The sequence below is a fragment of the Aotus nancymaae genome, unplaced genomic scaffold (genome assembly GCF_030222135.1).
Source record: "Aotus nancymaae isolate 86718 unplaced genomic scaffold, 86718_ANA_hifiasm-v0.15.2.pri h1tg000017l, whole genome shotgun sequence".
Classification (NCBI taxonomy): Eukaryota; Metazoa; Chordata; class Mammalia; order Primates; family Aotidae; genus Aotus; species Aotus nancymaae.
Genome location: NW_026988429.1, coordinates 15,291,792 through 15,319,429, shown reverse-complemented (window position 1 = coordinate 15,319,429; position 27,638 = coordinate 15,291,792). Strand labels below are relative to the sequence as shown.

The window sequence follows — 27,638 nt, the reverse complement described above, 5'->3', positions numbered from 1 at the left end:
AGAGGGACTCTGGGTCTGATTTTGTCTGAAGAGGCAGCCTGAGATTGTTTCTGAGGGCTCAATATGTACAATGAGACAAGATGAATTTAGTGACTGGCAGCATGTCCACATTCGGCTCCTTCTTATAAAGTGGAAGTTGATATGGAGAGAGGATTAAGGGGAAGCCCCTAGAATTTCTCCTGACCCTCTGCCAAGATGATAAACCAGAAACCCAAAGCAAAACTCCATTTGTGGGTGAGTGACAAGAGTTAGTGTCCCATCACAGACTTGAAAGATGTTAGGGTATTAATTTCATATTCCCACTGAATTTGCCTCTTTGCTGGTGCAGATACTACATGGTTTGTGGAGAATACCAGTAGGTCATTACAATTGTTTTCAATTTTTTTTGTTATTTTATTTTAGATTCAAGGAGCACACATGCAGGTTTGTTACATGGGTATATCGCATAATGGTGAGGTTTGGGCTTCTAGTGTATCCGTCACCCAAACAGTGAACATTGTCCAAACAGGTGATTTTTCAACTCTTGCTCTTCTCCTCTTCTCCCACCCCGCTCCATTGTGGAATTTTCAGTGTCTGTTATTTCCATCTTTATGTCCATATGCACCCATTGTTTAGCTCCCACTTATAAATGAGAGCGTGCAGTATTTGATTTTATATAAATCGGAAGAAAGGGTTCACTTTACTGGCTGGGCTGATTGATCCTAATTACTCAGGGGAAAACTGGATTGCTGCTACTCCGTAAAGGTAAATAGGACTATGTTTGGGGCCCAGAAGTTCCTCTGGAGCATGTCTTGTTACTCTGGGGAATCTCTTGCTTCTGCTGTGTCTGGTAGTTTCAGTCAATGGAAAATTGAAGCATCCAATAAAGAAGAGCTCTGAGGACCTGGATTGCACAGAAATGGAGCCTTGACTCACCTGTCAGGTGAAGAACAGCATCCAGCTGAGGTGCTGGCAGAGGGTAAGGGGAACATGGGGTGGGTGGTAGAAGAAGGCAGCTATGATTACCAAACTTGGCTTTGGTGAGTAACTACAGAATCAAGGAGTAGAGATTTACCATTTAACTGTTTTCTCCCTATCCCCGCCTTTTCCTCTAACCACCTTATTTGAGTAACACTGGGAGTGGCTTTAAGAAGTTTCACATAGGAGTATGATTACATTGACCTAACGTGATGATTCAGAATTTCACCTGTGGGAGGGAACACAAATTTCTTACTCAGGACAAAAATAAATATGGATCTGAGGGGCAAGAGGCATGGATTATGTTGGGTAACTTCCAATTGCCCTTCCAAATCTGCTCTCCATGCTTCTCTCCTGGCTGTCTGCCCAGGAGGCTGACCTGCATCCATGGGCTTCCTTGCCTTCTGGTTTCTGGTTGCCGTTGGCTTCTGGGTTTGGTCAAGGGGGAGTACTGAAAGGAACTTGGAGAATGGCAAGTGTCATATCAGCTTCAAGTCAGCATACTTGTGCTAACTCGAATGGGAGTGGAGGTGAGGGTAAGAGGTTTCTCAGTGACTCAGTGGCCAATTAGATGCTTAGGAATTCATGGCTTATTTCAAGGCTTTCATACACTAACAATCATGCAAATATCTTTTGCAGGGGGACTGGGGAGAGGTGGTTGTCACTGCTCTTTTCCCAGTGGGCCTCCTGGTGGTGATGCCAGATGGAAAAGAGGACTCGGAATTCTCATGAGCAGAGCTTCTACAGGTATCTCTCCATGGCCCATTTCTCTGTGGTTTTTAAGGCCCTCCACAGGAGTGTACATAGCCATAATCCCCACAGCCTTTGGCTTTCCTTTTCGTTCAGTCTTGGACTGAGTGCCTGACCACAGCAGGTATAACATTTACCCTTAGATGCATGTGTTTATCACTTTAAGGGGTCAGCAATTTCACTGTAGGTTGAGTCACTTGTCACAGGTGACTCTATTTTGAGACATTTAGGATCACAAAACATACATTATTATATATCAGAAAGAAAATGAGGTCAGGGTGTTTGCTACATAATGACATTTCAGTCTGCATAGATGATGGTGGCTCCATAAGATTACAATGCCATATTTTCACTGTATTCTTTCTATGTTTAGATAAGTTTAAATACACAAATCATTACCACCCTGTTACATTTGCCTGAAGTATTCAGTATGGTATTGAGGAAGGAGACCTAAGCATCTAAGACCACCTCCCCCTTGACTTCCACACTGCATTTCAATAGGAGAAGTAAAGGCTGGCAGACCAGGTGCTGCCTTAATAGCCCCCCATAGATCGCAGGCATGGTGCAGAGGAATCTTTCCAGAAGGCATTGTTTTTGCTTAAACAGGATCAAACCCCACCCCACGCCTACTTCATGGACCAAGACCCTTTCACATGTAATTTCTAAAGTTGTAAGCCCAAGACCCTTTCATGCGTAATTTCTAGAGTTTTAAGCCTTTAAAAGGGCAGGGACTTTCTTTGTGAGCTCGAGCTTGGCTGTTAGGCAACTATGCTGCCTTACTCCTGGCCAAATAAATCACCCCTTCCTTCCCAGTTCGGTATTTGACAGGTTTGTGTCTTGCGGCCCTTCCTGCTTTAGTATCATGCTGTACAGGTTTGTACAGGAGCAATACGCTATGCAATGTAGCCTAGGCATGTAGTAGGCTGTGCCATCTAGATTTGTGTAAATACACTCTGTGATGTTTGCACTATGAAACGTCATTAAGCCATTCATGACTGTGTGCCCTGGTTCCTTTCTTATGAGGTCACTGCAGGCTATTTCATGATCAAGGCCACAGCTCCTATTAAGTGGCCCTGATCTCTCTCTCTCTCTCTTTGGGTGCTAGTAACCATTTCCTCCTCTTGTCCTTTCAGGCTGAGGGGTGGCCAGAGGTATACCCCACTTTTAGTAGCCTGAGGTTCTGTACCGTGCCTTGGGATTTTCCTGTACTCTACCCATATCTTTATAAATAACTCCTTCATTACATTTACCTCCAATTGCCAAATTTGAACGTGTCATCTGTTTTTTGTTAGGACCCCGATTGACACAGCATGACTCCCAAGTTGGCTCAAACAGACCAGAAAGACTTTGATAGTTGTAGGAGAGACATTCCTTTCTTTCTACAAGATGTGAATGACTGAGCACACAGTTTTGATTCACACGGGCAGCCATCTTATGGCCTTGGAGAAACCTGGCCTTAAGTTAAGTATTAAACTTAGGGCCAGAGAGAATTAAAAAAAAATGCTGACTCTTGCTGACCTCATAGAATTATCAGATCAGCAACTCTGATAATCAACAATTCTGGACTTCCAATTATGTAACCTAGTAAATATTTTTATTGTTTTAGCCACTTTGAATAGAATTTTTCAGGTTTTGAAGCTGAAAATAACTTAATTGATAGACTCATAAGTACAGGTATGGGGTCAAGGGTACACCCATTAAAATGTTTAATAGCCTCTGCAAAATTTCTTTCCAAAAAGTCTGCAATGATTCACGCAGCCATCCATGTGGTGAATGGATCTATTTCCTCACACTATTGCCTACCATCTTTTTAATCTGTGCCTTCCTGATGAGTGGAAACTGAATCTCAGTATTGCTTTGATTTGCATCTTGCTAAGTACCAGTGTAGTTTACTATAACTACATTGGACACTTATATTGGACACTTATATTTTCTACTCAGTAAAATACTTTTTATGACAATTGCTCATTTTTCCGTGGAATTAGTTGCACTTTTCCTACTGCTTAGTAAGAATTATTTACAACTTTGGATATTATTTGTCAGATGTGTTGCAAATGTTTTCTCTTGGATAGTCTGTCTTTTAACATTCATTTCATGATGTGTTTTGTCCAAAATTCTAAAATGCAGGTGACATTCAATTTATCATCTTCTTTTTTCATGGATTTTGCATTTTGTGTGATTTGGGGCAAAGAAGGCTAAGGGTTCTCTGTCATTTGGCTCTTTGTCCAGGAATTTCAAACTCTAGGCGTTGAACCTAGACCCCTTCCTTAAGTGTTGCACTATGGGCTGTCTGATCAAGGCTTTTTATTGCCTTAGTTCTGTGTTGTTGTTGCACATAAATGGCAATTTAACCAATACTTGTTTTAAATTTAGAGAAATAAACTTTTACAATAGTCCTATATGGTTTAGTTCTTTTTTCTTAACTCTTTTAATGTTTCTATTTATTACTGCCATTTTAATGAGTAGCTTTGGGGTTTTTTTGTTACTCTGTCCTTCATTTTCACATGAGGAAAAGGAAGCTGTTAAATTGCATGTTGGCCCATGTGCTAAAGTCTGGGGTTTCGTGGAAACCAGCTTCAGGATGATGTAATGGATCAGCTCACAGGAAGCAAGTCTTCAATGGGCTTGGGCTATGTGGAGGAGCAGAGGCTTTGGGCCATGTCCAAGCACATCATTCCATCTACATTGGGTAAAGGCTTTAGACAGAGGCTATGCCAAAAGCTTCCTTGGCATTTTTGCAAGTCTACTGGAGTACAAATGACTCCACACTGGTCTCTGTGGTTCATGGTACACACCATGTTGCCCCACCAGTTTAATCGAGGTGAATGCCAAATTCTTTGCAGTGGCAATCCTCAGGCCAGATTGACAGTCTACTTGTAGGGAGCCCTTGATAGGTCATAAGCCACATGGCTTTGGCCCCCTGTAGAGCCCCCAGGGAAGACCTATGACTCTAGCCGAGAGATCTGGATTTGGAATTGGGGTTACAGATTCTAAGTTTAGTTCTACTACTAAGTTGATTTTTTATGGTTGGCAAAGGTGGGGACTGATAACTTTTACTGCTCAATATGGCTCCCTCTGCTTTGCTATGATTGTCTGCCTGGTTTCATGAATAAGGTGTTGTAGAGATTGAGCATCTAACAACAGATTATAGAGATTGTAGTGGTGATCAGTAATCAAGTTCTCTGACCCTACCTGCATTTCACTGATGTTCCCTCAACTTAATAAGGTCATGAGCATGTTAAGAGAACAAACTAGTTAGCAGGGCTTATTACCAAATGAATGTAGATTGACAGTGTCATAAAGCTTGGAAATTAGAATCTGGACTAAGTGTTTTCTTACAATCATTTTCATATCTAGGAAATCTGGCCTTGTCAGTACTTATGGTAGTTAAATTCAAGCCACATTTACTGATAAACATCGTCATTGTTCCTCATGATAATAAATCATTGATAATAAATAAAACAATCAATGATAATAAATAAAATATAGCAACACTATGTTCTTACTTTTTATAACCAGAATCAATATTGACGGTTTTCTGAAGTACAACCAGGGTATCATGCAATCATAACATCTGTCCCTTCCACTTTTAGATAAACATTCTGGGCCATTTCTTCAGTAGATGTGCTCTCTGCTCTTCACTGATCAGCCATGGTGATTCAATTTTCCCCTGTTATCATCATCACTCCTATTCCCTGCAATTTCTCTGGTACTTATTCACACTAACAAACTGCGGACTTCAGGATGGATGCTGAGTGCTGGGAATTCTAGGAAGGGCTGGGTTCTCTGAGTGCTTGGAAGCTTTTGAAGGGTCAGGACCAAGTGGAATAGAAGACTGAGGCTGAAAAGGACACATGTCAGCCTATTATATAGGTTTTTGCAACCTTCATCTGGGCATGGGAAGTTCTGGCTATACCCACAGGCTTTTGAATCAAAGAAAATTCAGCTGTTTGAGTTGTGTTCCTTGGATCCTCTGAGCATCTTCTTGTTGACCCCTCCCCTCCACCTTCACACACCAAGCATCCACCAGACTGCACTCTCTTTTTGGAGGTCTGAGCATCATTTGGCTGAGAGCCCCTCATCCCTGACTCATATCTGGAGATAAGTCCTACAAAAGCCCTCCTTTGAGACCCTAGGTTATTTTGTTTCCTTTTGTTTCCTTCCTGTAGTTGTTATTATCTGGGATACCACAGCAATCCCTTAACCTTCTTTGGCCTTCCAACATGCATGTACCCAGGTCCTTTTATTCAATTCACTTTGTTTGCAATTCCTAGCATGGATTCTGCATTCAGAGGGTTCTCCATTGGAAACTCAGGCTTAAGGGATTTGAGGGGTCAAATAACGGGGATTTTGCATGCTGTTTTGTGGTGAGAATCCCAAGAAAGGGGATATGTTGACTGATGCATAGTGGAGGGGATCTTTAACTGGGCAGAGGAGAGGCAAGTGAGGTGGCAGTGACTCAGGCTGACTTTGAACAAAGGTGTACCTGACATTACCACACCCTCTCCTAGGGTCACACTATAAGCCAAAAGTGATAGGATTGGGGCCACGGCAGGAAAGGGTTGTACTCTTCCTATACCAGAAGATAGGGATGGAAAGTAAGAGATGTTGTCAGGAGACTCTTTCCAGGGCTGGAAAGAGGGGCTCATGGATGAGCTTATCTAGAAGATTCCGTCTCGTTCTTTGTACTTTTCTTCCTTATAGACAGGTGAACCTGAAGCTGTTGGTGCTTCAAGTATGTCTCCTAAAACTCACTTCACTCTAGTTAACTTGTACCTCAGCAATTTTTTAGGCTTGACTATAGCAGATAAGACGGGGTGTATAAAAAAGATATAAAAATAACCATTACCACTGATCAGAAATCTAGAAATGTCCTGCATTACTACGGCAAAGGGTGGGGGAGAAACTGGCATCTGGGGCTCAGATTTGGGAGAAATCACTGCCCAACTCTTTACTTCCTGAGGCAGTTCTGGAGTCCACTGCATTTTGGGGGTACCTGAGACCAGGCTTTCCTCATTTAAAGGCAAGTCTACGTAGTCCCTGTGGCTCCCTATGTTGATGGAGCTGAAAGAGTATTAGGTAGGGGAGCTCTACTGCCTGGCTCTCCATTCATGTGCAGACTTAGGTAGGGTAGTTGAGAAATGCCATAGGGATCTTATCTGAGACATGTGGCTAATTTTGCTCTCACAGGATGCCTGTAGCCTGACTGCAGAGGGCAAGGCTCTCAATCCAGGAGATGGAGTCCCTGACATGAGGGTGCCTGGCATTTCCAGTCCTAGCCCCAGAATGACATGGCAGGAGAGCCGAACTCCGGGGAAGTCCCTTAGTCTCCCCTTTCTGAGAAACCTAGGATCTGTCATCAACCTCATTTCCTTGTGGTTGATTTTGTGTGGGTTGGCTCAAGACCTATTTCTCAGGGAGCCCAGATAGGTCATACCTGTGCTATTTCTGTGATTTCTTACGCCCCACCCAGGAAGCTGGGGCCTCCCTCTCTGCTCAGATAAATAACCCAGGCTCCATTAGAGCCTGTCACTGCCCTTGGAAGCTGCTGGAGCCACGATTCGGTCCCCTGGACTGTAGATAAAGGCCCTTTTTTTTGCCAGGTATAGTTAATAGCTGGCTCCCCCCAACCCGGAGTCTTTCCTCTTGTCTGTGCTTTGGGGCTCAACGAAGAGAAGGGCCACGTCAGGCTGGCTCTATGCCTTGTCCTGTGTGGGGCTGCTTCTCACTGGGGAGTTGCTGGGATCCTGGCAGAGCAGCCCTAGCATGGGACCCTCCCCTGCTCCTAGGCAAAAACAATGCTGACGGAGGGATAGAGGCTTCAGAGAAAAGGAGACATGGGCATCAGGTGCCTGTGACTTATTTGAGGTCAAATTTTATGCTTGGCTTTTGAGCTTGTAGGGGAGACACTATGATACTAACTGGATCTCCGGGTGGAGGAAAATTCTACCTGCTCTCCCTTTGCTGATGCTTCCTTTAAGTTTTGTCCCAGATGTGGCTCAGAACTTCTGACCAGAGCTTCGTGTCAGGCCAGGTTTCCCAGCTCCCTCTCTAGAATGAGGGCCCGAGGAGCTTGTGTCCTGGAAGGTCTTGGAAACATCTCCCATGGTTCATCTCTCCTATGTCTGCCTCACAGGTGCTGAGACAACCACGCTATGAGAGGCTCTCCAGGACACCTTGGTGATGGAGGAAAGGTCACCCAGCAAGCAGGTGCTGTTGGGATGGGGCTCTGGAGGCCAAGGCCCTCTGCACTCAGCTGTCTCCTGTGGAAGCCCCAGGCTTCTCTGCTCCTCTCAGTGCACTGACCTTCCCACCTGGTGCTGCCCACCTACCACTGGACCCTGGGCTTCTGGAGGGTGGGAGCTATTGCTTAGTCACTGCTCCAGCTCCAGTCCCCAGCATCGAGCCAAGCACAGAACAGTCACAAAAGAGGATAGCTGGGCCTTGGCACACAGGTTCTGTGAGACTGCTCATTGCCCTCTGTCTTGATGGTTTGCCCTCTTAAACCAGTGACTTCCCTTGGCAGCCCTTGCCCTCCTCAACAGAGCTCACAACTTCATTAGGAAGAAAGGCTGGGCTGATGGGTGATGTGAGTGCTGCCAGTTTTGGGATGTAAACCTCACACCTTCCTTACAACAGGGCCTGGGTTGGATACTTTTCTCCTTGGGTCTAGTAAAGCAGCCTTGATTATAATATTTCTTCGTTTGTTTTCTCCATCCCCAAATTAGCATTACACCCTAAGACTGGGGGTGTTAACGATTTGAATCAGCAAGTGTGGACCCTTCAGGGTCAGACCCTTGTATCAGTTCCAAGGAGTAGCAGTGTGACTCCAGGTAAGTGGTCACCTGTGCCTGCACCACCATTTGCACTGGTGTGGCTGGAAAGCTGGCACCAGCCTTTTGTAAAAGTGTGACTTTACAATATGACCAACCTGAAGTGGGGAGAATTTCATACCTAATTGGGAAGAGAAGTCAGGGAGAAGTTTGTGTTCCACTAAGATGAAGAAGCCATAGACGGTGGAGGAGCCTCTTGGGGAATAGGAAAGATGCTTTCAGTCACCTGAAGCCCCGTCTTTAGCTTGTTCTGCATGACTTCAAGGTGTCCTAAAAAGACTAAATGGGTGAATACCACAGGAAGGCAGATTTCAGCATCACATTGAGAAAAACTTGCAAAAAGGACCGAGCTCTCCAAGAATCAGAGGAGCTGCTTGGTGTAGGAGTTTCCCATCTCCACGTGCTCAAGCAGAGGCATGAGAATCTCAGGAGCAGACTCTGCTGTCTGATTAGCTCTCTGTGTTTGCTCATTTACTAGGGCAGTGATTGGCACATGGTGTGAATGAATGAATGAATAGAGGGGTTAGCCATCTGGTGGGTCTAGTTGGGATTACACTCTTCAGTTCTTTTCCAGACTCACTTATAGATACTGCCTTCTAAATTAAATAATCTTCTCTGACTTCAAAAGGAAACTGACACCATCTCTCCTCTTACCTTTACAGTCATTGTCGCTGTTGTCACATGCAAGTATCCAGAGGCTCTCGAGCAAGGCAAAGGGGATCCCATTTATTTGGGAATCCAGAATCCAGAAATGTGTCTGTGTTGTGAGGAGGTTGGAGGACAGCCCACTTTGCTGCTAAAAGTGAGTAACTAAGAAAAATATTTTAAAAGCCTTTTCTTTTAGAAGTGTTTGGTTGAATACCTAATTTTAGAATTAAAAAAGAAATAGTCTTATCTTCCTAAGTGTATTTATTCCCAGCTTCTTTTAAGTTATGTATATGCAATAGACTTTTCTTTTTATTCTGGCTGTGAGAAGTTGAGGCCCTTGTCTTCCTTCCTTCCTTTCTTTTTTTTCTAAGCCAACTGTATCCAACTTTATTAAAAATACTTTCCATAAACAATCATGGTATTTCAGGCAGGATATGGGCAGACGATCGTTAACAGTATGAAACTACTTTCAAACTGCCTTTTTCAGTGGACTACCAAAAATCAGAAAGCCACTATAAAACCCAATGAAGTCTTCATCTGATGCTCTGAACAGGGAAAGTTTAGAGTGAGGGTTGACATTTCACATTTAGCATGTTGTTTAACAACTTTTCACGAGCCGACCCTGACTTTCAGGAAGTAAATGAAGATGGCAGAATTTATTTGAAGATCCACAATCTAGAAACGGAACCACGGCTCTTTTGACAAGTGCCATCTTAGTGACATCACTGGAAAGTCCAGATTGACTGACACACTGGTAACCAGTTATTGGGGATCAGGTCATAACAGATGTCTGGGCTTAAGGGAGTTAAGTCTATGCTGAAAGAAGAAAAGGGAGAAGAGGACATAAAAACGAATTTGTTTTTCCATACCACAAGGCTTTTGTGTGCCAAGGTGGCCATGTATGTCAAAGTCAGGGAATCCCTCCTCCTGGGAGTCAAGAGGAAGTCTCTCAAAACTAGAAGGGAAAGGCGTTTTCCCCACATCGATCCAGCTTCAGAGACATTTTATTAGTGACATAAGCCCCTTTTCCCCCAAAAAACAATGAAGTATTCTATGTGGTAACAACATAGCTTTTTAAAAAAGTAAAACAAAATTCTGTCTTTTTATAAAACTTGATAAAAAATAGTATTTCAGACTGTACAGTCACCAGAAGTACACAGTTATCAAAAATGCACACACTTCACTTAACATCTCCAGCACCTTCGGCTTTCTGTGCTTGGTCTGTTTTGGCATCTCCATTTTCTGCAGGGTTATTCCCTTCCTTGCCAGCATCAGTTTTTCCCTTTTTCCCTTTGGGTACCTTCTCTCCCTTATTTGCAGGGGCCTTTTTAGGCTTGGGCTCTGACTTTGAAGGAGCAGGTTTAGCAGACAACCTCGTCGATCTTCTCTGTGGTTCGTCCTTCACCTTGGCTTTATCTCCTTTAGCGTCCCCTTCAGCCTTCCTCTTGGGCATGGTGGCGACGGCGGAGGGACGTAGGTGCTGGGCGCGGGATGCAGCGGCGTGCGGGCTTTGGTCGGCCCAGGGGTCATTCTTGTCTCTTCTTCATACTGCTCTGTCTTCCTTAACTTTTGATATGTTCTTGGCCATGATTTCTTCAAGTATATTCTCACCCTTATTTTCTTTTTGGAATTCCTATTCATCCATCATTGGAAGTTATGGATCTTACTTCAATATCCCATCTAATTTTTTATACTTTCTATCCTTTCATTGCTTTTAAAAATTTTGGTGTTGCAGCTGGGAGAATTTCTTGCTTTGCTCTGAGAGCTCATGGCTACATTTTCAGTGTTGTCTCCTCTGGAAATCATCCTTAACAGCATTTCCTGAAATTTCAACCTTTACTGTTTTAATTTCCAAGCTCTCTGATTTGTTCTTCTTTTATTTTTTAAATGACTGTTTGTCCTTGTTTTACAAACTTCAGTTTTATTCAATTTGATTCAACCCAATCCAATTCAATTCAGCAAATGCGTGGGCACTTCCTGGCCTCCAGCACTGTGTAGGTGCTTGAGATATATCTGTGCACAGAATGGCAAAGAGCCTTGACTACCCAGGGCTTAGATTCTAGTGAAAGGAGAAAAATGGCAAACAATAAATATAATAGTAGGTATATTTGTGCTATGTTAGAGGTCTTTACTTCTTCTAGAAAAATAAAACTGGTTAGAGCAGGATAGAGACCAGCAGTACCAGGAACACAGGTGGGGTCAGGCTGCAGTGGGGAATAGTGCAGTAGGCATCCTTGCCTTGGTGAGATGTTAGCAGGGAGTAGAAAGAGCTAGGGAAGTTAGTCAGCAGGTGTCCAGTGAGGGCACGTCTCAGAACCAGTGAGGACAGGTGTGCAGAGTGAACAGAGGAAGGAGTGCAGAGTGAATTGAGGAAAGAGTGCAGAGTGAACTGAGGAAGGAGTCCAGAGAGATAAAGGCAGACACGAAAGTCTCGTTGTTCTTTGCAAGGACTCAGCCTTGCAATCCGAGTGAAATGTGAAATATTAGAATGTTTTGAACAGAAGAATGGTGTGAAGGGGCTTAGGTCTAAAAATGATTGCTCTGGATGCTCTTTGATCTCAGACTGTGGCGGGCAAAGGCAAAAGTCCTTCAGGAGACTTTGAGGTGATTGAGGTGTGATTTGATGGGCAAGGAGATAGCAGCAGAGATGGGTTAGATTCTGGAAGTATTTTAAGTGGAGGAGACAGGATTGTGAGTGTGACCAATAAGATGAGGACTGAGAATGACATTTTCTACTTTGTCCTGTCAGCTAAGTCACCCTTATGTTGTGCCTTTGTTCTCAGATGGGGACTAAGAATTGCAAAATTGCATTTGGCAATGGGTGGGTCTTTGGGGATCTTGGTAGGAGCAGTGTTGTTGCTGTGGTGGAGACAAAAGCTTGGATCAAGTAAGTTTAAAGAGAGGAATTACAAGAAAGAAATCAGAGACAGCAAATATAGACAGCAATTGCAAGTTTCTGCAAAGCGGAACTGGCAGTGGTGGTGGGTAAGCAAATGAGTTATGTTGCTTAAGATGGTAAAAATGACAGCAAATATGCTGATGGGAATGACTGAGCAGAGCAAGCAAAATTGATGGAACACAAGAGAGCAGGGAGAATGGCTAGAGGGATGTCCTTAAGTTGCAGGTGCAGATGGGACCTGTCACTCAGTTCTACTCAAGCAGGGAGGTGGGGTATGGGTGCAGTGGGCTGGGAACCCATGTTATGGGGTGGTTTGTACAAGTTTTCTTCTAATTACTTCAATTTTCTTAGTGGGTAAGAAGTTGAAGGTGATGATGGAGGAGGTATGGGAGCTTGAAATGAGGAAGCATTCTTGCATTTATTAAACAGCAAATCTCTATTCAGTAGAATGCTGGGGGCTTTCCTCCATGTTGAGGAATACAGTGATGAACAAGTCTAACAATAATTCTGGGAATGATAAATAAATATGCTATGTTTAGATATCAATTGGTAAGAATGAAGAAAGTAACTCAGGAATGTGATCGCAATGAGTGGCGGGGGGAATTCTAAACCTATTTTGGCTGGGATGGGATGTTCAGTGAAGCTCTCCCCAAGAAGGTGATGCGGGTGATGGGGAGGAGCTGGCCATGGGAAGATGTGGGGGTGGTGTGAGGTGCAGCGAGAGTAAGTGCCAGCATCCTGGGTGGGAACATCTTGGTGTCTTGAAAGGCAAAGAAGAAGACAGGTGTGGTGGGGCAGAATGAACATGCAGGAGAGTGGGAAGAGGGCAGGGCAGCAGGTAGACAAGAGCTGGGTGCTGTAGACCCTGTGGGCTTTGCTGAGGAGTTTCATTTTAATAACAATGGAAAATCATGCAAAAGGGTATTGTAATCTTATTTATTTACTTCAGTTTAAAGTTCGGTTACCAGCCTTGTGGAGAATGATTATTAGAGAATACAGTAAGTTCAAGTAGAACATTTAGAAGGTCACCCTAATTGTCCAGGTGAGAGAATGATGGCCTGGTTTGGGGTTGACACTGTGTGTGGAGTTAAAGAGGTGACCCGATTCAGGAAATATTTGGAAATAGAGTCCATAGGCCTTGCTCCTGGGTTAGATGTTACAGAATTAAAAAGAAAAGAAAAGAAAAGAAATGTCAAGAATGACTCCTAGGTTTCTGGCTACCCAAAGAATCAGACTAACTGGAAGCCATTAAGTGAGTAAAGGAATCCTATGGGAGAAGAACTTCCCACTTACAGTGGAATGTGGCTGAATTACAAATCATTTCTGTGTCTCTCTTGAGATCTTGAGCACGTGCAATTTATTTAGAAATACTCATTTTACCTAAATACAAAATGCATGTACATACAAATATACAGACATATAGAATATAGTTTCATATACAATATAGAAGCCATTTGCTGATTGTTCTATTTATTTTCCTCCTTTGATACAAATCCTTTGATTTGTTAGACCCTTTTGTGTCTTTTTCATTGGTGTTTATCTTTCTCATATATTTGGCAATTAGTCAGAAATTCATAGCCTAATCTGGCTGTCCTTTGTCATACCAGTGGTTCTTGCGGGGTAGTGGCTCTCACTGTTATGGTATTGGTAAGGGAGGTAATTTCCAACTTCTTCCTTTTCCGAAGGGTCCCCTCAGCCTCTTGTGTATGAAGAGTTCTAACTTGTTGTTCAAGTGTGGCTGCTTGTTCATTAAACTCTTCCTTGTAAACTTCCCACACCATCTCTGGATTTGAGGGTGGGGACTTAGAAGGTAACATTTCATATATGTTTATTCTGCTGCTCCTTCAAAATGTGTGTTTCTCTAGGCCTGATGGATAAGGTTTCCTGGAACTTTGGAATATTTATTGAATTATTTTGAATAACACTGAATATCTCAAACAGCTTCTGTTTCTCCTCATGGGTACTTGTTCTCACATTTCAGGAGCAGAAGATCATGGATCTGTATGACCAACCCGAGCCCATGAAACCCTTCCTTTTCTATCGTCTCAAGACTGGTAGGACCTCCACCCTTGAGTCTGTGGCCTTCCCGGGCTGGTTCATTGCCTCCTCCAACAGAGACCAGCCCATTTTCCTGACTTCAGAACTTGGGAAGTCACACAACACTGCCTTTGAATTAGATATAAAGGACTGAACTTAGCCTAGAGGTGGCAGGTTTGTCTTTGTTTTAAAGTTTCTGGTTCCCAATGTGTTTTCGTCTACATTTTGTTAGTGTCATTTTTACGCTGGTGCTAAGATGAGAGCAAGGCTGCTGTTATCTCATTTTATAATGAAGAAGAAGCAATAACTTCATAGCAACTGAAGAACAGGATGTGGGCTCAGAAGCAGGAGAGCTGGGTGGTATAAGGCTCTTCTCTCAAGCTGATGCTGTGTAGCTCACAAGGCATCTGTATCAGTGACTTAAGACTCAAAAGACCAAACCACTGGGCTTTCTCCTGGGGGTGAGTATGAAGATGCTTCAGAGCTCATGTGTCTTACTCATGATGGCGTGACTAGCATAGAGCTGATCTCTGTTTCTGTTTTGCTTTATTTCCTTTTGGGGTATATCCACAGTCTTTATATGTTGCCACTATACCTCATTGTGCATAATAGAACCTTCTCAGCAGTAAGACCTTGTAAAGAAAAAGAATTCTTGTATTAAGCTTTTGTCCTAATTGTAATGTGTGATCTTAAAGTTAAAAAAACTTTGTATATTTATATAATAATAAAGCTAAAACTGATATAAACAAAGAGTAAACTGAAATTAGCAAGAGTAGTTGAATGAAGCCATTGAAGTGGTTAAGCCTGGGACTGGGGCTTAGCTGGGGACTAAAGGGCCTTTCTTGGTGGATAGTGATGGGGTTGGGGTGAGAAATTCAGTATGTAACAGGGCTCCGCTATTTGGCTTTTTTCTTTATGGCTGAATAGCCTTGCTTTTTCCCTGCTTCCTCTAGGATTTTCCTTTTAGACCATCTCACCATCCACATACTTTCTTTAAAAACTTCAGTAAAGGTGTTTTTTTTTTTTTTTTTTGGAAGAGATAATCTTGCTTTCCCGACAGCCACCTTTAGACAATATCTTCTGAAAAAATTAAATAGCTGACTGATATAGTTTGGATGTTTGTCCTCATCCAAATCTCATGTTGAAACGTAATCCACAATGTTGAAGGTGGAGCCTGGTGGGCGGTGTTTGAGTCACAGGAGTGGATCACTTATGGCTTGATGCTGTCCTCACCATAGTGAGTGGATTCCCACAAGATCTGGTTGTTTAAAAGTGTGTGGCACATCTACCCTCACTTTCTCTGCTGCTCCTGGTTTTGCCATGTGATGTGCTTGCTCCTTCTTCACCCTCTGTCATGATTGGAAGCTTCCTGAGGTCTCCCTAGAAGCCAAACAGATACCAACACCATGTTTCCTGTAAGGCCTGCAGACCTGTGAGCTAATTAAACCTCTGTTCTTTATAAATTACACAGTCTTGGGTATTTCTTTATAGCAATGTAAAAATGACCTAACACACTAACTGTGGGTATAATTGTAGAAATATTTAACTCAGATCTGATTCTGTATATAGTAGATTTCTTTATTTTTATTCTAACAATGAAAATGCGGAACATTCTGTTTGCTTAAGTACATTCTCCAAAATAGCATAAACAACTTAATTTTTTTCCTACTTTTGGATAATCAGACTGCATTCTCTACTAAGAATTACAGTAAGCAATCAGCAAGCATGGATTTAATGTGATTTCTCTTTATTCTTTAACTTTTTGGGATTTTAATCATTTTTAATTAAATTTCTAAAAAGTTTTTAAAGCTCAATTTTTAGGTATCTTTTTAAATTGACAGATAATAGTGTATATTTTTATTGAGTATCACATGATGTTATGAGGTATATATACATTTGTGGAATGGTTAAATCTAGGTAATTAACAAATATATTACCTCACACAGTTACCATTTTTGTGGTGAGAGCACATAACATCCACTCTCTACATTTTTTTTGAGAGAATATATCATCATTTACTATAGTCACCTTGGTGTACAATAGGTCTCTTGAAATTTATTCCTCCTACATAACTGTAATTATGTAGCCCTTGGCTGTCACCCCCATCCCTCCTCCTGCCTTACTACACCAGTCTTTGATAACTACCATTTTACTCTCTACCCTGATGAGATCAACATTTTTTGATTTCACATATAAGTGAGATCACATGGTATTTGTCTTTCTGTGTCTGGCTTGTTTCATTTAGCATAATGTTCTCCAGGTTCATCTGTATAATCACAAATGATGGGATTTCAATCCCTTTTTTATAACTAAATAGTATTTCATTATGTGTATGTACCACATTTTCTTTATCTACTCATCTGTTGATGGACACTTAGGTTGACTCAATATCTTGGCTATTGTGAATGGTGTTATAATAAATATGGGAGTGCAGATATCTCTTTGATAGAAGGATTTGAATTCCTTTGCATAGTGGAATTGCTGGATCATATGATCATTCTATTTGTAATTTTCTGAGGAACTACTATAATGTTTTTCATAGTGGCTGCACTGATTTAAGTGCTCCCCCAACAGTGTATATGAGCTCCCTTTTCACCGCATCCTTGACAACACTTACCCTTTGTATTTTTGATAACTGGCATTCTAACTAGGGAGAAGTGATATCTCATTGTGATTCTGATTTGCAGTTCTCTGATTAGTAATATTGAGCTTTTTTTTTCATATACCTATTGGTCATTTGTGTGTCTTCTTTTGAGAAATGTCTATTCAGGTATTTTGCCTATTTTTCAACCAAGTTATTTATTTATTTATTTATTTCAGCTGAGTTAAGTTCCTCATGTATTTTTGATATTTACCCATTGTCAGATGTATAGGTTGCAAATATTTTCTCCCATTCTGTAAATTGTCTCTTCATTCTGTTTATTGTTTCCTTTTATGTAGATTGATATCACATTTGTCTATTTTTGATTTTGTTTGTTGCCTGTGCTTTTGAGGTCTTATTCAAAAAATCCTTGCCCAGACAATGTTTCTCTTATGTTTTCTTCTAGTAGTTTCATAGTTTCAAGTCTTACATTTAAGTATTTAATCCATTTTAAGTTAATTTTTGTATATGGTGAGAGATAAGAGTCTAATTTCATTTTTCTGCCTGTGGATATTTGGTTTTCCCAACATTATTTATTTATTATTATTTTTATTATTTTTTAAATTGTACTTTAGGTTCTGGGGTACATGTGCAGATCATGCAGGATTGTTGCATAGGTACACACATGGCAATGTGGTTTGCTGCCTCCATCCCCTCGTCACCTACATCTGGCATTTCTCCCCATGTTATCCCTCCCCAACCTTCCCACACCCCCGCTGCCCCTCCCTTGGCCCTCCACAACAGATCCCAGTGTGTGATGCTCCCCTCCCTGTGTCCATGTGTTCTCATTGTTCAACACCCGCCTATGAATAAGAGCATGCAGTGTTTGATTTTCTGTTCTTGTGTCAGTTTGCTGAGATTTATTTATTTATTATTTTTTAATAGTAATAATGACAATTATAGGATTTACTATAACAATTTTTAATACTCTTAGGTAGGTGTGTGTGTCTGTGTTTTAACATTTTACAAATTACCACAAAGACACTCTAACACCATAGAAGATGTAGTATTTTTAGCGTAAAGCAATTTTTATAGTCTTGACAAAAATCCTTTAAAATCTGTCAAAAAGCAAATTAATTTTCTATTTCATGAATTAAAAATTAAAAGAGACTTACAAAAAGCTTTATTTGTTTTACATCATGTTTCCCTTTGGAGGGACAAAACAATATCTACTTTATTTAGGTAGATCTTCCTCAGACTTTGATTTTGTATTATAGCATATATTATAAACTTACCCACTATGTTTAGAGATCTTCTTTTTAATTAAGTATGCAATAATGTCCACACCTTTAATAACTCTGTTTAGCAGCATTAGTTGTGATGATGCTAAAATCTCTCATATTTCATTTTTTCTCAATGTTGTCTCATCAAACCATTAAGACTTATGGTTAAAATATAATAAATATATAACAGAGGAATATATTTATTTGACACAAAGCTTGTTGCCTAGTATCATGTTCACAATGGTGGGAGCCATGACTAATTCATCAGTGTCCCCAGTGCCTTGGCAGTAGGTCTTCATCATTAAATCTCATGTTATTACTTGATCACTTGTTTTAAGTAGTGTCATTTGTTTAATAATTTGCTTAAAGTAGTGTTTACTATTGGTGTATAAAATGCTACTGTTTTTTGAGCAAAGACCTGGGACAAACCCAAATGCTCATCAATGATATACAGGATAAAGAAAATGTGACACATATACACTGTGGGATACTATACAGCCATAAAAAGGAATGAGTTCATGTCCTTTGCAGGGACATGGATGAAGCTGGAAACCATCATTCTCAGTAAACTAACACAGGAACAGAAAAGCAAATGCCACATGTTCTCACTCACAAGTGGGATTTGAACAATGAGAACTCATGGACATAGGGAGGGGAACATCACACACTGGGGCCTGTGAGGAGATGAGGGGCAAGAAGAGGGAGAACATTAGGACAAATATCTGGTGCATGTGAGGCTTAAAACCTTAGATGATGAGTTGATAGGTGCAGCAAACCACCATGGCCCATGTATGTAACAAACCAGCATGTTCTGTACATATATCCCAGAACTTAAAGTAAAAAAAAATGCTACTGTTTTTTGAATGTTGATTTTGAAACCTGAAACTTTACTGAATTAGTTTATTAGTTCTAACATATTTTTATTCAATGTTTAAGATTTTTAATATATAATAGCATGTCAAAAGCAAACATGGACAATTTAACTTTCTCCTTTATAATTTGGATGCCCTTTATTTCTTTCTTTTGATGAACTTGCTCTGGCTAGGACTTCCAGTACTATGTTAAATAGAAGTGGTTAAAGTGGACATCCTTTTTTTCTTCCAAATCTTAGAATAAAAGCTTCAAACATTTCCCCATTCAGTATGATATTAGCGGTGGGTTTGTTGTATATGGCCTTTATTGTGTTCAGATACATTCCTTTTATACCTAATCCATTGAGCATTTTTATCATGAAGAGATGTGTTGAATTTTGTCAAATGTTTTTTCTGCATCTATTAAAATGATTGTATATTTTTTCTTTTATTGTGTTAATATGGTATATTGTATTTATTGATTTGTGAATATTGAACCATCCTTGCATACCTGAGATGATTTCCACTTGGTTATGGTGAATAATCTTTTTAATTTGCCATTGAATTTGGTTTGCTAGGAGTTTGTTAAGGAATTTTGCATCTATGTTCTTCAGGGATATTGGTCTGTAGTTTTCTTCTCTGGTTGTGTTCTTGTCTGGTTTTGGCATCAGGATGATGCTGGCCTTGTGGAATCAGTTTGGAAGAATTCCATTCTCTCCAACTTTGTGAAGTAGTTTGAAAAGGCTTGGTGTTAGTTCTTCACTAAATGTTTGATAGAATTAAGGAGTGAAGCCATTAGGTCCTGAGCTTTTCTTTGATGGGAGACTTTTAAACTGCTGATTCAATCTCCTTTCCTAAAGCCTGCTCAGGCTTTTCATTTCTTCATATTTCAATAGTGGTAGGCTTTATGTGCCCAGGAATTTATCTATTTCTTCAAGGTTTTCCAATTCACTGGCGTATAATTGTTCATAGTAGTCTCTATGAGTCTTTGTATTTTGGTGATGTCAGCTGTAACATCTCCTCTCTGATTTTATTTATTTGAATCTTCTCATTTTTTCTTAGTCTAGCTTACAGTTTGTCAATTTTCTTTGTTTTAAAAACCAGCTCTTCATTTTGTTGATCTTTTTTTAAGTCTCTATTTTGTTGATTTATGCTCCGATTTTTATTATTTTTTTCTTCTACTAATTTTAGGTTTAGTTTGTTCTTGCTTTTCTAGTTCCTTGAGATGCAACATTAGGTTGTTTATTTGAGATATTTCTTTTTTTAATATAAGTGTTTATCTCTATAAATGTTACTCTTAGGACTGCTAATGCTGCATTCCATAAGTTTTGGTATATTGTGTTTCCATTTTCATTTTTCTCAAGACATTTTAAAATTTTCCTTTAAATTTCTTTATTGGCCCATTAGTTGTTCAGTAACATGTTGTTTAATTTCCATGTATTTGTAAATGTTACCAGGCTTCTCCTGTTAATTCTTTCAAGTTATATACCAATGTGGTCAGAGAAAATATGTGATATGATTTCAATATTCTTAAATATGTTAATACTTGTTTTGTGGCCTAATATAAAATTTATTCTGAAGAATGTTCCATGTACAATTGAGAAGAATATGTATTCTGTAGCTATTAAATGCAATTTTTTTGTTCATTTCTGTTGTCTACTTTGTGTCTATTTCAACACAAACAAACTATGAAATGCTTCATCTGTTTGTGTTGAAGTCCCAAACTTATTGTATTACAGTCTATCTCTTTCTTTAGATCTATTAATATTTTCTTTATATAGTTAGGTGCTCTGATTGGTGAATATATTTTTATAATTGTTATATGCTCTTGCTGAATTCACCCTTTTACCATTATATAATAACCTTCTTTATGTCTTTAAGTTTTTAATTTCAAATCTATTTTATCCAATATAACTATAGCTACTTCTGCTCTCTTTTGGTTTCCCTATGCATAGAACATCTTTTTCCACCCTTTCACTTTCATTGTACATGTATCCTTATAGATGAAGTGAGTCTCTTGTTGGCAGTGTAAGTTGGGTCTTTCTTTTTTTTTTAATATTCAGCTACTCTATGTCTTTTTATTGGATAATTTAGTTCATTTATATTCAAGGTAATTATTAATGGTAAAAACTTACTCCTGCCATTTTGTTAGTGTTTTCTAGTTGTTTTGTGGATCCTTTATTCCTTTCTTTTTCTCTTACTGTCTTCCTTTGTAGCTAATTTTCTTTAGTAGTATATTTTTATTCCTAATTTTTATTTTTAGTGTGTGGGTTTTTGGCTTGTGATTACTATGAGGCTTACAAAAACTTTTTATGGTTGCAACAGGTTATTTCAAACTGATGACAACTTAAATTTGATTGCAAAAATTTCCACTTTTTTTTTTATTGCATTTTAGGTTTTGGGGTACATGTGAAAAACATGCAAGATTGTTGCATAGGTACACACGTGGCAGTGTGATTTGCTGCCTTCCTCCCCTTCACCTATATCTGGCATTTCTCCCCATGCTATCTCTCCCCAACTCCCCACCCCCGACTGTCCCTCCCCTATTTCCCCCCAACAGACCCCAGTGTGTAGTGCTCCCCTCCCTGTGTCCATGTGTTCCCATTGTTCAACACCCGCATATAAGTGAGAACATGTGGTGTTCGATTTTCTGTTCTTGTGTCAGTTTGCTGAGAATGATGGTTTCCAGGTTCATCCATGTCCCTACAAAGGACACAAACTCATTGTTTTTGATGGCTGCATAATATTCCATGGTGTATATGTGCCACATTTTCCCTGTCCAGTCTATCTTCGATGGGCATTTGGGTTGGTTCCAGGTCTTTGCTATTGTAAACTGTGCTGCAATTAACATTTGTGTGCATGTGTCCTTATAGTAGAATGATTTATAATCCTCTGGATATATACCCAGTAATGGGATTGCTGGGTCAAATGGAATTTCTATTTCTAGGTCCTTGAGGAATCACCACACTGTCTTCCACAATGGTTGAACTAATTTACACTCCTACCAACAGTGTAAAATTGTTCCTATTTCTCCACATCCTCTCCAGCATCTGTTGTCTCCAGATTTTTTAATGATTGCCATTCTGACTGGCGTGAGATGGTATCTCAATGTAGTTTTGATTTGCATTTCTCTAATGACCGGTGTTGATGAGCATTTTTTCATATGTTTGCTGGCCTCATGTAAATTTCCATTTTTTAATTTCACTCCTCTCTCAGAATTCTGAACTTTTGATGTCATGGCTTATATCTTTTTATATTGCATATTCCTTAAGAAATTTTTATAGTTACTATTTATAATAGTTTTGTCTTTTAACCTTCATACTAAGATATAAGTAATTTACAAACTACCATTATGTTAATAGAGTATTCAGAGTTTGATTATGTACCTACTTTTACCAATGAGTCATATTCTTTCCGATGTTTTGGTGTTATTCATTTGCATCTTTATTTTTCATTTGCAGAACTCCCTTTAGCATTTCTTGTAAGACAAGTTTGGTGGTGACGAATTCCCTCAGCTTTTGTATGTCTGAAAAATCTTCATCTCTCCATCATTTTGAAATACAGCTTTGCTGATTAGAATATTCTTGGTTGGCAGGTTTTTTTCTTTCAGCATTTTAAATATATCATTCTGTTTTCTCCTGGCCTATGAGGTTTCTGTTGAGAAGTTTGCTGTTGGGCATATAGAGACTCTATGTTATGTTATTTGCTTCTTTTCCCTTGCTACTTTCAGGATACTCTTTTTGTATTTGACAGTGATGATTGTATGTTGTGGGAGAGTCTTATTTGGGTTGAATTTGATTAGAAATCTTTGACCTTCCTGTACTTGGATATTTGTATCTTTCTCCAGGTTTGGAAAATTTTCCGTTGTTATTCTCTTCCTTTCTGTTTCTTTACTCCCTCTTGAGTACCAGTAACCCATACATTTGCTCTTTTGATGTTACCTTATAAATCCTGTATGCTTTCTTCAAATTTATTTTTATTCTTTTTCCTCCACTGACTGTCTATTTTGAATTACCCCGTCTCTGAGTTCACAGATTCTTTTCCTTTTCTTGATCAATTCTGCTATGGATGGTCTCTATTGTATTTTTGTTTTTTTCACTTCTTTTCAGCTCCAGAATTTCTGTTTGAGTTTTTGCAAGTTATTTCACTATCTCTGTTGAATTTCTCTGACAAAATTTTGAACTGTTTTTCTGTATGTTCTTTAAGTTTGCTGAGCTTCGTTTAAACAGGTATCTTGAATTTCTTGTCAGGCAGTTCTCCAGTCTCCATTTCTTTAGGGCCAGTCACTGGCACCTTGTTTTGTCTGCTTGGTGAAATAATCTTTCCTTGATTTATCTTGATTCTTGTAGCCATTTGTAGATGTCTGTGCATTGATGTAGGTACCTTATCTAGCCTTTGCAATCTGGCTTTGTTTGAGAGCTTTCTTTAGCAGTAAGCCTGTCTAGAGATTCAGAGAAGTTTGACTGGTGAAGTCCCTTAAGACTGTGACCACTTCAGCAATTGTGGCACTAGGAGCTGCTCTAAGTCCAGGACCACCATGGCCAGAATCTTTTGACAGCAGAGGCTGAGGCAGCATGGGTCACATCCAAAGCTTAAAGTCTCTGAGACCAGCATACCACTAGGGAAGGCATGCCCAAGAACATTGTCACTATGGCATGCTCATTGCTGGCAGTGACTTGTGCCAAACTCAAATCCATCTCACTGGTTCCAGGGTAGATCTAGAGGCTCCATCTACAGGTATAAGCCTGGTGGTAGGGATCAAGTGGCTTGCCCAGTGGTGGGTTTTACTGTGGCAGGCCTGGTACTGAGTTCCAAGGTGAAGTCTTAATCTAAATTCCTTTTTCTTTCCTTTACCCAAAGAGATAATGTCTCTCTCTATACTGCACTGCCTGATGTTGTGGAAGGGATGATGTGAGTAATGTAAAACTGTCCTTTCTGTTCTCTTCAATGAATGTCTTATTATTATCATGCTAAAATCAAGTACTGTGATCTCTCATCTGGTTTCCTTCGCTCTTGTGATTTTTTGTGTGTGTGCATGGATAGTTGATCAAATTGATGTTTCTGTGTGGGATGATTAATGCAAAGTCCTACTTTATCTCCTTGCTCTGCTACTCTCCTCTAATGTTTCTTCCTCAATTGAATATAATGTTGACACTGTAGTTTTGTAAAAATCAACATTAAAATAGGTATTAAAGCTAATTAATTCTGGAATATTAAGTAGAGGAATTAGTCATTGGATATTTACTCCTATACTCACTGCTAATCAATGGCGGCAGGTCATTACAGCTGCCAGTTTACATTATTAATTGAAAGCTGATGACACATTTGCTTGCAACGTGATTATGGTTGTAAGTGTTACAGCGTCTCCATCCTGCTACAGGCTGTGTGATGATTTGGTATTACCACCTTTTTTCTCTACTGTGAAATGCTTTGTTTGTTCAGGAACTGATACCTCGGACTTTCACTTGGCACAAATGTGAGCTCAAAACAAAGCTCAAATATGAGTCCTAACATAATGTGGCTGGGCTCAAGGGTAAGATGTTCATTCTGGTGATACAGAAGAGGCTTTGATGACAGAGTATAATCAAAATGAAAGCACTAGTTTATAATAATCGTGTAGAAAGCATGTGGAACCCAGAAAACACAGATTTATGTGGGCTCTCTGCCTTACCCATCACATGTGAGAAATAGTGTATTATGCCATGGTATATGAAATTATGGAGGATCCCTATGAAGAGCAATATCCTCATTTTCAGGTGAATAGCCTGGTCCACATCTGGCTTTTACACATTTGCTATAGCAAATACTTTTGTATTTGAGAAGCACAAGCTGTAGGCTATTACTCATTGAAGAATTTGGTTTCTTTGGACCTTTAGCAATTGGTGTTATAGAAGGTCTGATGCACTAGGAGAAGGGGGATTCTGGGGGGTAATTAATAGTCTTATAACCATGCCACCAAAGATCACAATTGTAGATAAAACAGCTGAGTGGGATGTTTCTCTGTCAAGTCGCTTTGGGGCTGATATCTTCTCAGGACTGAGGAAGGGTAACGGTTGTTTCCTGAATCTGGACAGGAAGACATTGTCTTATAATGCATGAACAACTGGGCATTGGAACTGAAGATGCTGCCCACAGTGTGCTGAAAACAATGGTCATAATTAATAACACATGTTAATAAAATATTGTCTTGTTTCTTAGACTGTTACTGTGAGAAATCAGCAACAATTACTTTGAGCAAGATGGCAGAGCAAACTTTGAGACATGTCATCATTAGGGCTGTCCCTGTCTAGTAGGGTGTCAGCAAATGACCTACCCAGGAGGGAGTCACCCAAGGTGGAGCACCTGTGGCACCCAAATGTCATTATGTATTGACAGAAATACAGAAATGTTTGTACATCTGTATTTCCCAAACTTGAAACTACATTAGAATCACCTGGATATTCACAGAAAACCTAGGGCGCTTGTACTCTCCCCATGCCTAGTAAATTAAACCCCCCTCCTTTAGCAATCGCAACTTACTAGGTTTAGGGTGGGACCTAAGAATTGATATTTTACCAAAGACCCTAGGGAGTGCTAATTGTTAAGTAAACATGGAAAATACTCTTCTGGACCATCCAGTTGAATTTTTGTGTGTAAAAAGACACAAATTAATCAAGCTTGGAATGACCTATGTGCTTCTATAGTAATAAAGAGATACATAAAAATATATACCTCCTGCTGTTTTTTGACATTTACTTCTGTAAAGTTGTTCTCTCTTGAGTGATTTAAAAGCAAATTGAACAAAATGACTTGTATAAAAAGTTCACATCCTCAAATAAAATTTTATAATATCCCCGAATTGGAAAGAACCTAAATTTCCATCAAGCAATGAACAGCTAAACAAGTTGTGGTGTATTCAATGCTACTCAGCAATAAAAAGAAATTAAGGATGTGCGTGGTGGCAAGCACGGTGGTGGCAGCAGGCGGCAGCAATCTACAGGCTGGCGACATAGAGGAGGACACTTCACAGCTCAACTTTCCTAAAGAGTTTGAAACAGCAGAGACACTTTTAAATTCAGAAGTTCATATGCTTCTGGAACATTGAAAGCAATAAAACAAGAGTGCAGAGGATGAACAAGAATTCTCAGAAGTCTTCATGAAAACATGAAACTACACAGGCCGTTTCAGTGGTTTTGAAAACAGAGAGACCATTTCCAGTGTTTATATCTTGTTACTCTAGAAAAAGCTTCATAAATTTGACTTGGTCTGTTTGGCTAACCTTTGTCCAGAAACTGCTGAGGAGTCCAGTTTCAGGCTCGGAGGGGTGATTTGAAGATGAAGAGCTGCAGCAGCTTCTTGATGATATTCAGACAAAGCACAGCTTTCAGTATTACTCTCCAAACATCACTGCTGCTTGGAGAACTATGTCCAAGCTGGGATCTGGGGCTGACTTGCACAGAAATTCTATTGCAGATGACAGTTGGAATTCCTTTGGAGAAAACAGCCCAGCTTGGAGCTGGGTTAGGTTGCTGTTTCAAATAACTCTTAGGTTCAGGTGATACATAATCTTGGAGCAGTCTTGTGCAGTGGCTGCCAGTGGCTTCCTGAGTGTGCCTCTGGGAAGTGTGAGGTGGTGGGGGTGGGAGTCATATAAGCCACACTGTTGACTACCTCATTCATGGTTTTTGGCCCCTGCATTGTCTTGTATTCTTAATACTTCATGTTTTAATTTCAGTGTGTTTATACTTTTTGAAACTAGACCAGACATAGTAGACTTTATAGAGAAAGACCAGTTTTTCCGCAATGCCAAAATGCCAAAGGAAGAATTAAACCACTGTAATTAAACCACTGTTATTGTTTTGAGTTGTTGTTGTTGTTTTTGAGATAGGGTCTTAACTCTGTTGCCCAGGCTGGAAGAGTGCAATGGTGCAATCATGGCTCACTGAAACCTTCTGGGCTCAAGTAATCCTCCTGCCTCAGCCTCTCAAATAGCTGGTGTGACAGGTGTGTACCACCACTCTCAGCTAATTAAAAATTTTTTTTTATAGAGGCAAGGTCTAACTATGTTGCTCAGACTGGTCTTAAACTCCTGGGCTTAAGTGATCCTCCTGCCTTGTCCTCCCAAACTGCTGAGATTACAGGTGTGAGCCACCGCACCTGGCCTGATGGAGTATGTAGAGCTCCTGGGTCTCTCTGCATGCCTGAGCAGCTACTGTGTGGAGGCTTCACACAGCTCTGTGTCAGATCCCAGGTGGTGGCGATGTGAGCTCACTCCACCTCCTGATCTGAGGGTTGCAAAGGTTCATGGAAGAAGCTTGGTTTCCAGCTTGCCTTGGCTCTGTGTCACTACCAGGTGGACTGACACCTCGCCCTGCTTTCCTTTGTTCTCTGTGGGTCAAGATATTTGCCTGATCAGCCCCAATGTGAGTACCTGGATATTTCAGTTGAAGGTTCTGTATTTACTCACTCCTTTTTGTTCTTTTTTACTAGTGCCACACATGGCAGCTGCTTCTAATTGGTCATCTTGGCCCCCACCAGCAGTTCTTAGTTCTAGAGAAAGCATTAAGTGATTCAGGAGATGAAATGTAATCATAATTTACTATATGGCCTAGTTGTCAGTAATGTTTATATTGTAATAATACTGTATACTCTATCCAAAATTATGATGTAAATATTTTCGAAGGATGCATGGATGAATGAGTGTGTGTATGTTTGTGTAATAGGGAGTTAGATGAGTTGCGTATGATAATTAAAACTATTTTTCATGGAAGGATGTTATACATAGTGGCTCAAACTGAAAAATCAAGAAGTAGCACCGCA

General features: G+C 40.1%; 2 protein-coding genes across 3 annotated transcripts; one reads left to right on the top strand and one right to left on the bottom strand.

Moving 5' to 3' along the window:
* The first annotated feature begins 7,236 nt into the window (after positions 1–7,236).
* IL36G (interleukin 36 gamma) lies at positions 7,237–14,870 on the top strand. 2 transcript variants are annotated; one of them, XM_012438954.2, is made up of 5 exons: positions 7,237–7,310; positions 7,844–7,917; positions 8,436–8,540; positions 9,203–9,342; positions 14,069–14,870. In XM_012438954.2, the coding sequence occupies exons 2-5, from the start codon at positions 7,863–7,865 to the stop codon at positions 14,276–14,278; spliced, it is 510 nt and encodes a 169-aa protein (XP_012294377.2). In that variant the 5' UTR covers positions 7,237–7,310; positions 7,844–7,862; the 3' UTR covers positions 14,279–14,870. The 2 variants fall into 2 exon arrangements, with proteins under 2 accessions (XP_012294377.2, XP_012294378.2); XM_012438955.2 differs by lacking the exon at positions 8,436–8,540.
* LOC105707887 (non-histone chromosomal protein HMG-17-like) lies at positions 10,369–10,641 on the bottom strand. Its single transcript, XM_064377806.1, has one exon. It carries the CDS (start codon positions 10,639–10,641, stop codon positions 10,369–10,371), a length of 273 nt encoding a protein of 90 aa, XP_064233876.1.
* Positions 14,871–27,638: the final 12,768 nt, after the last annotated feature.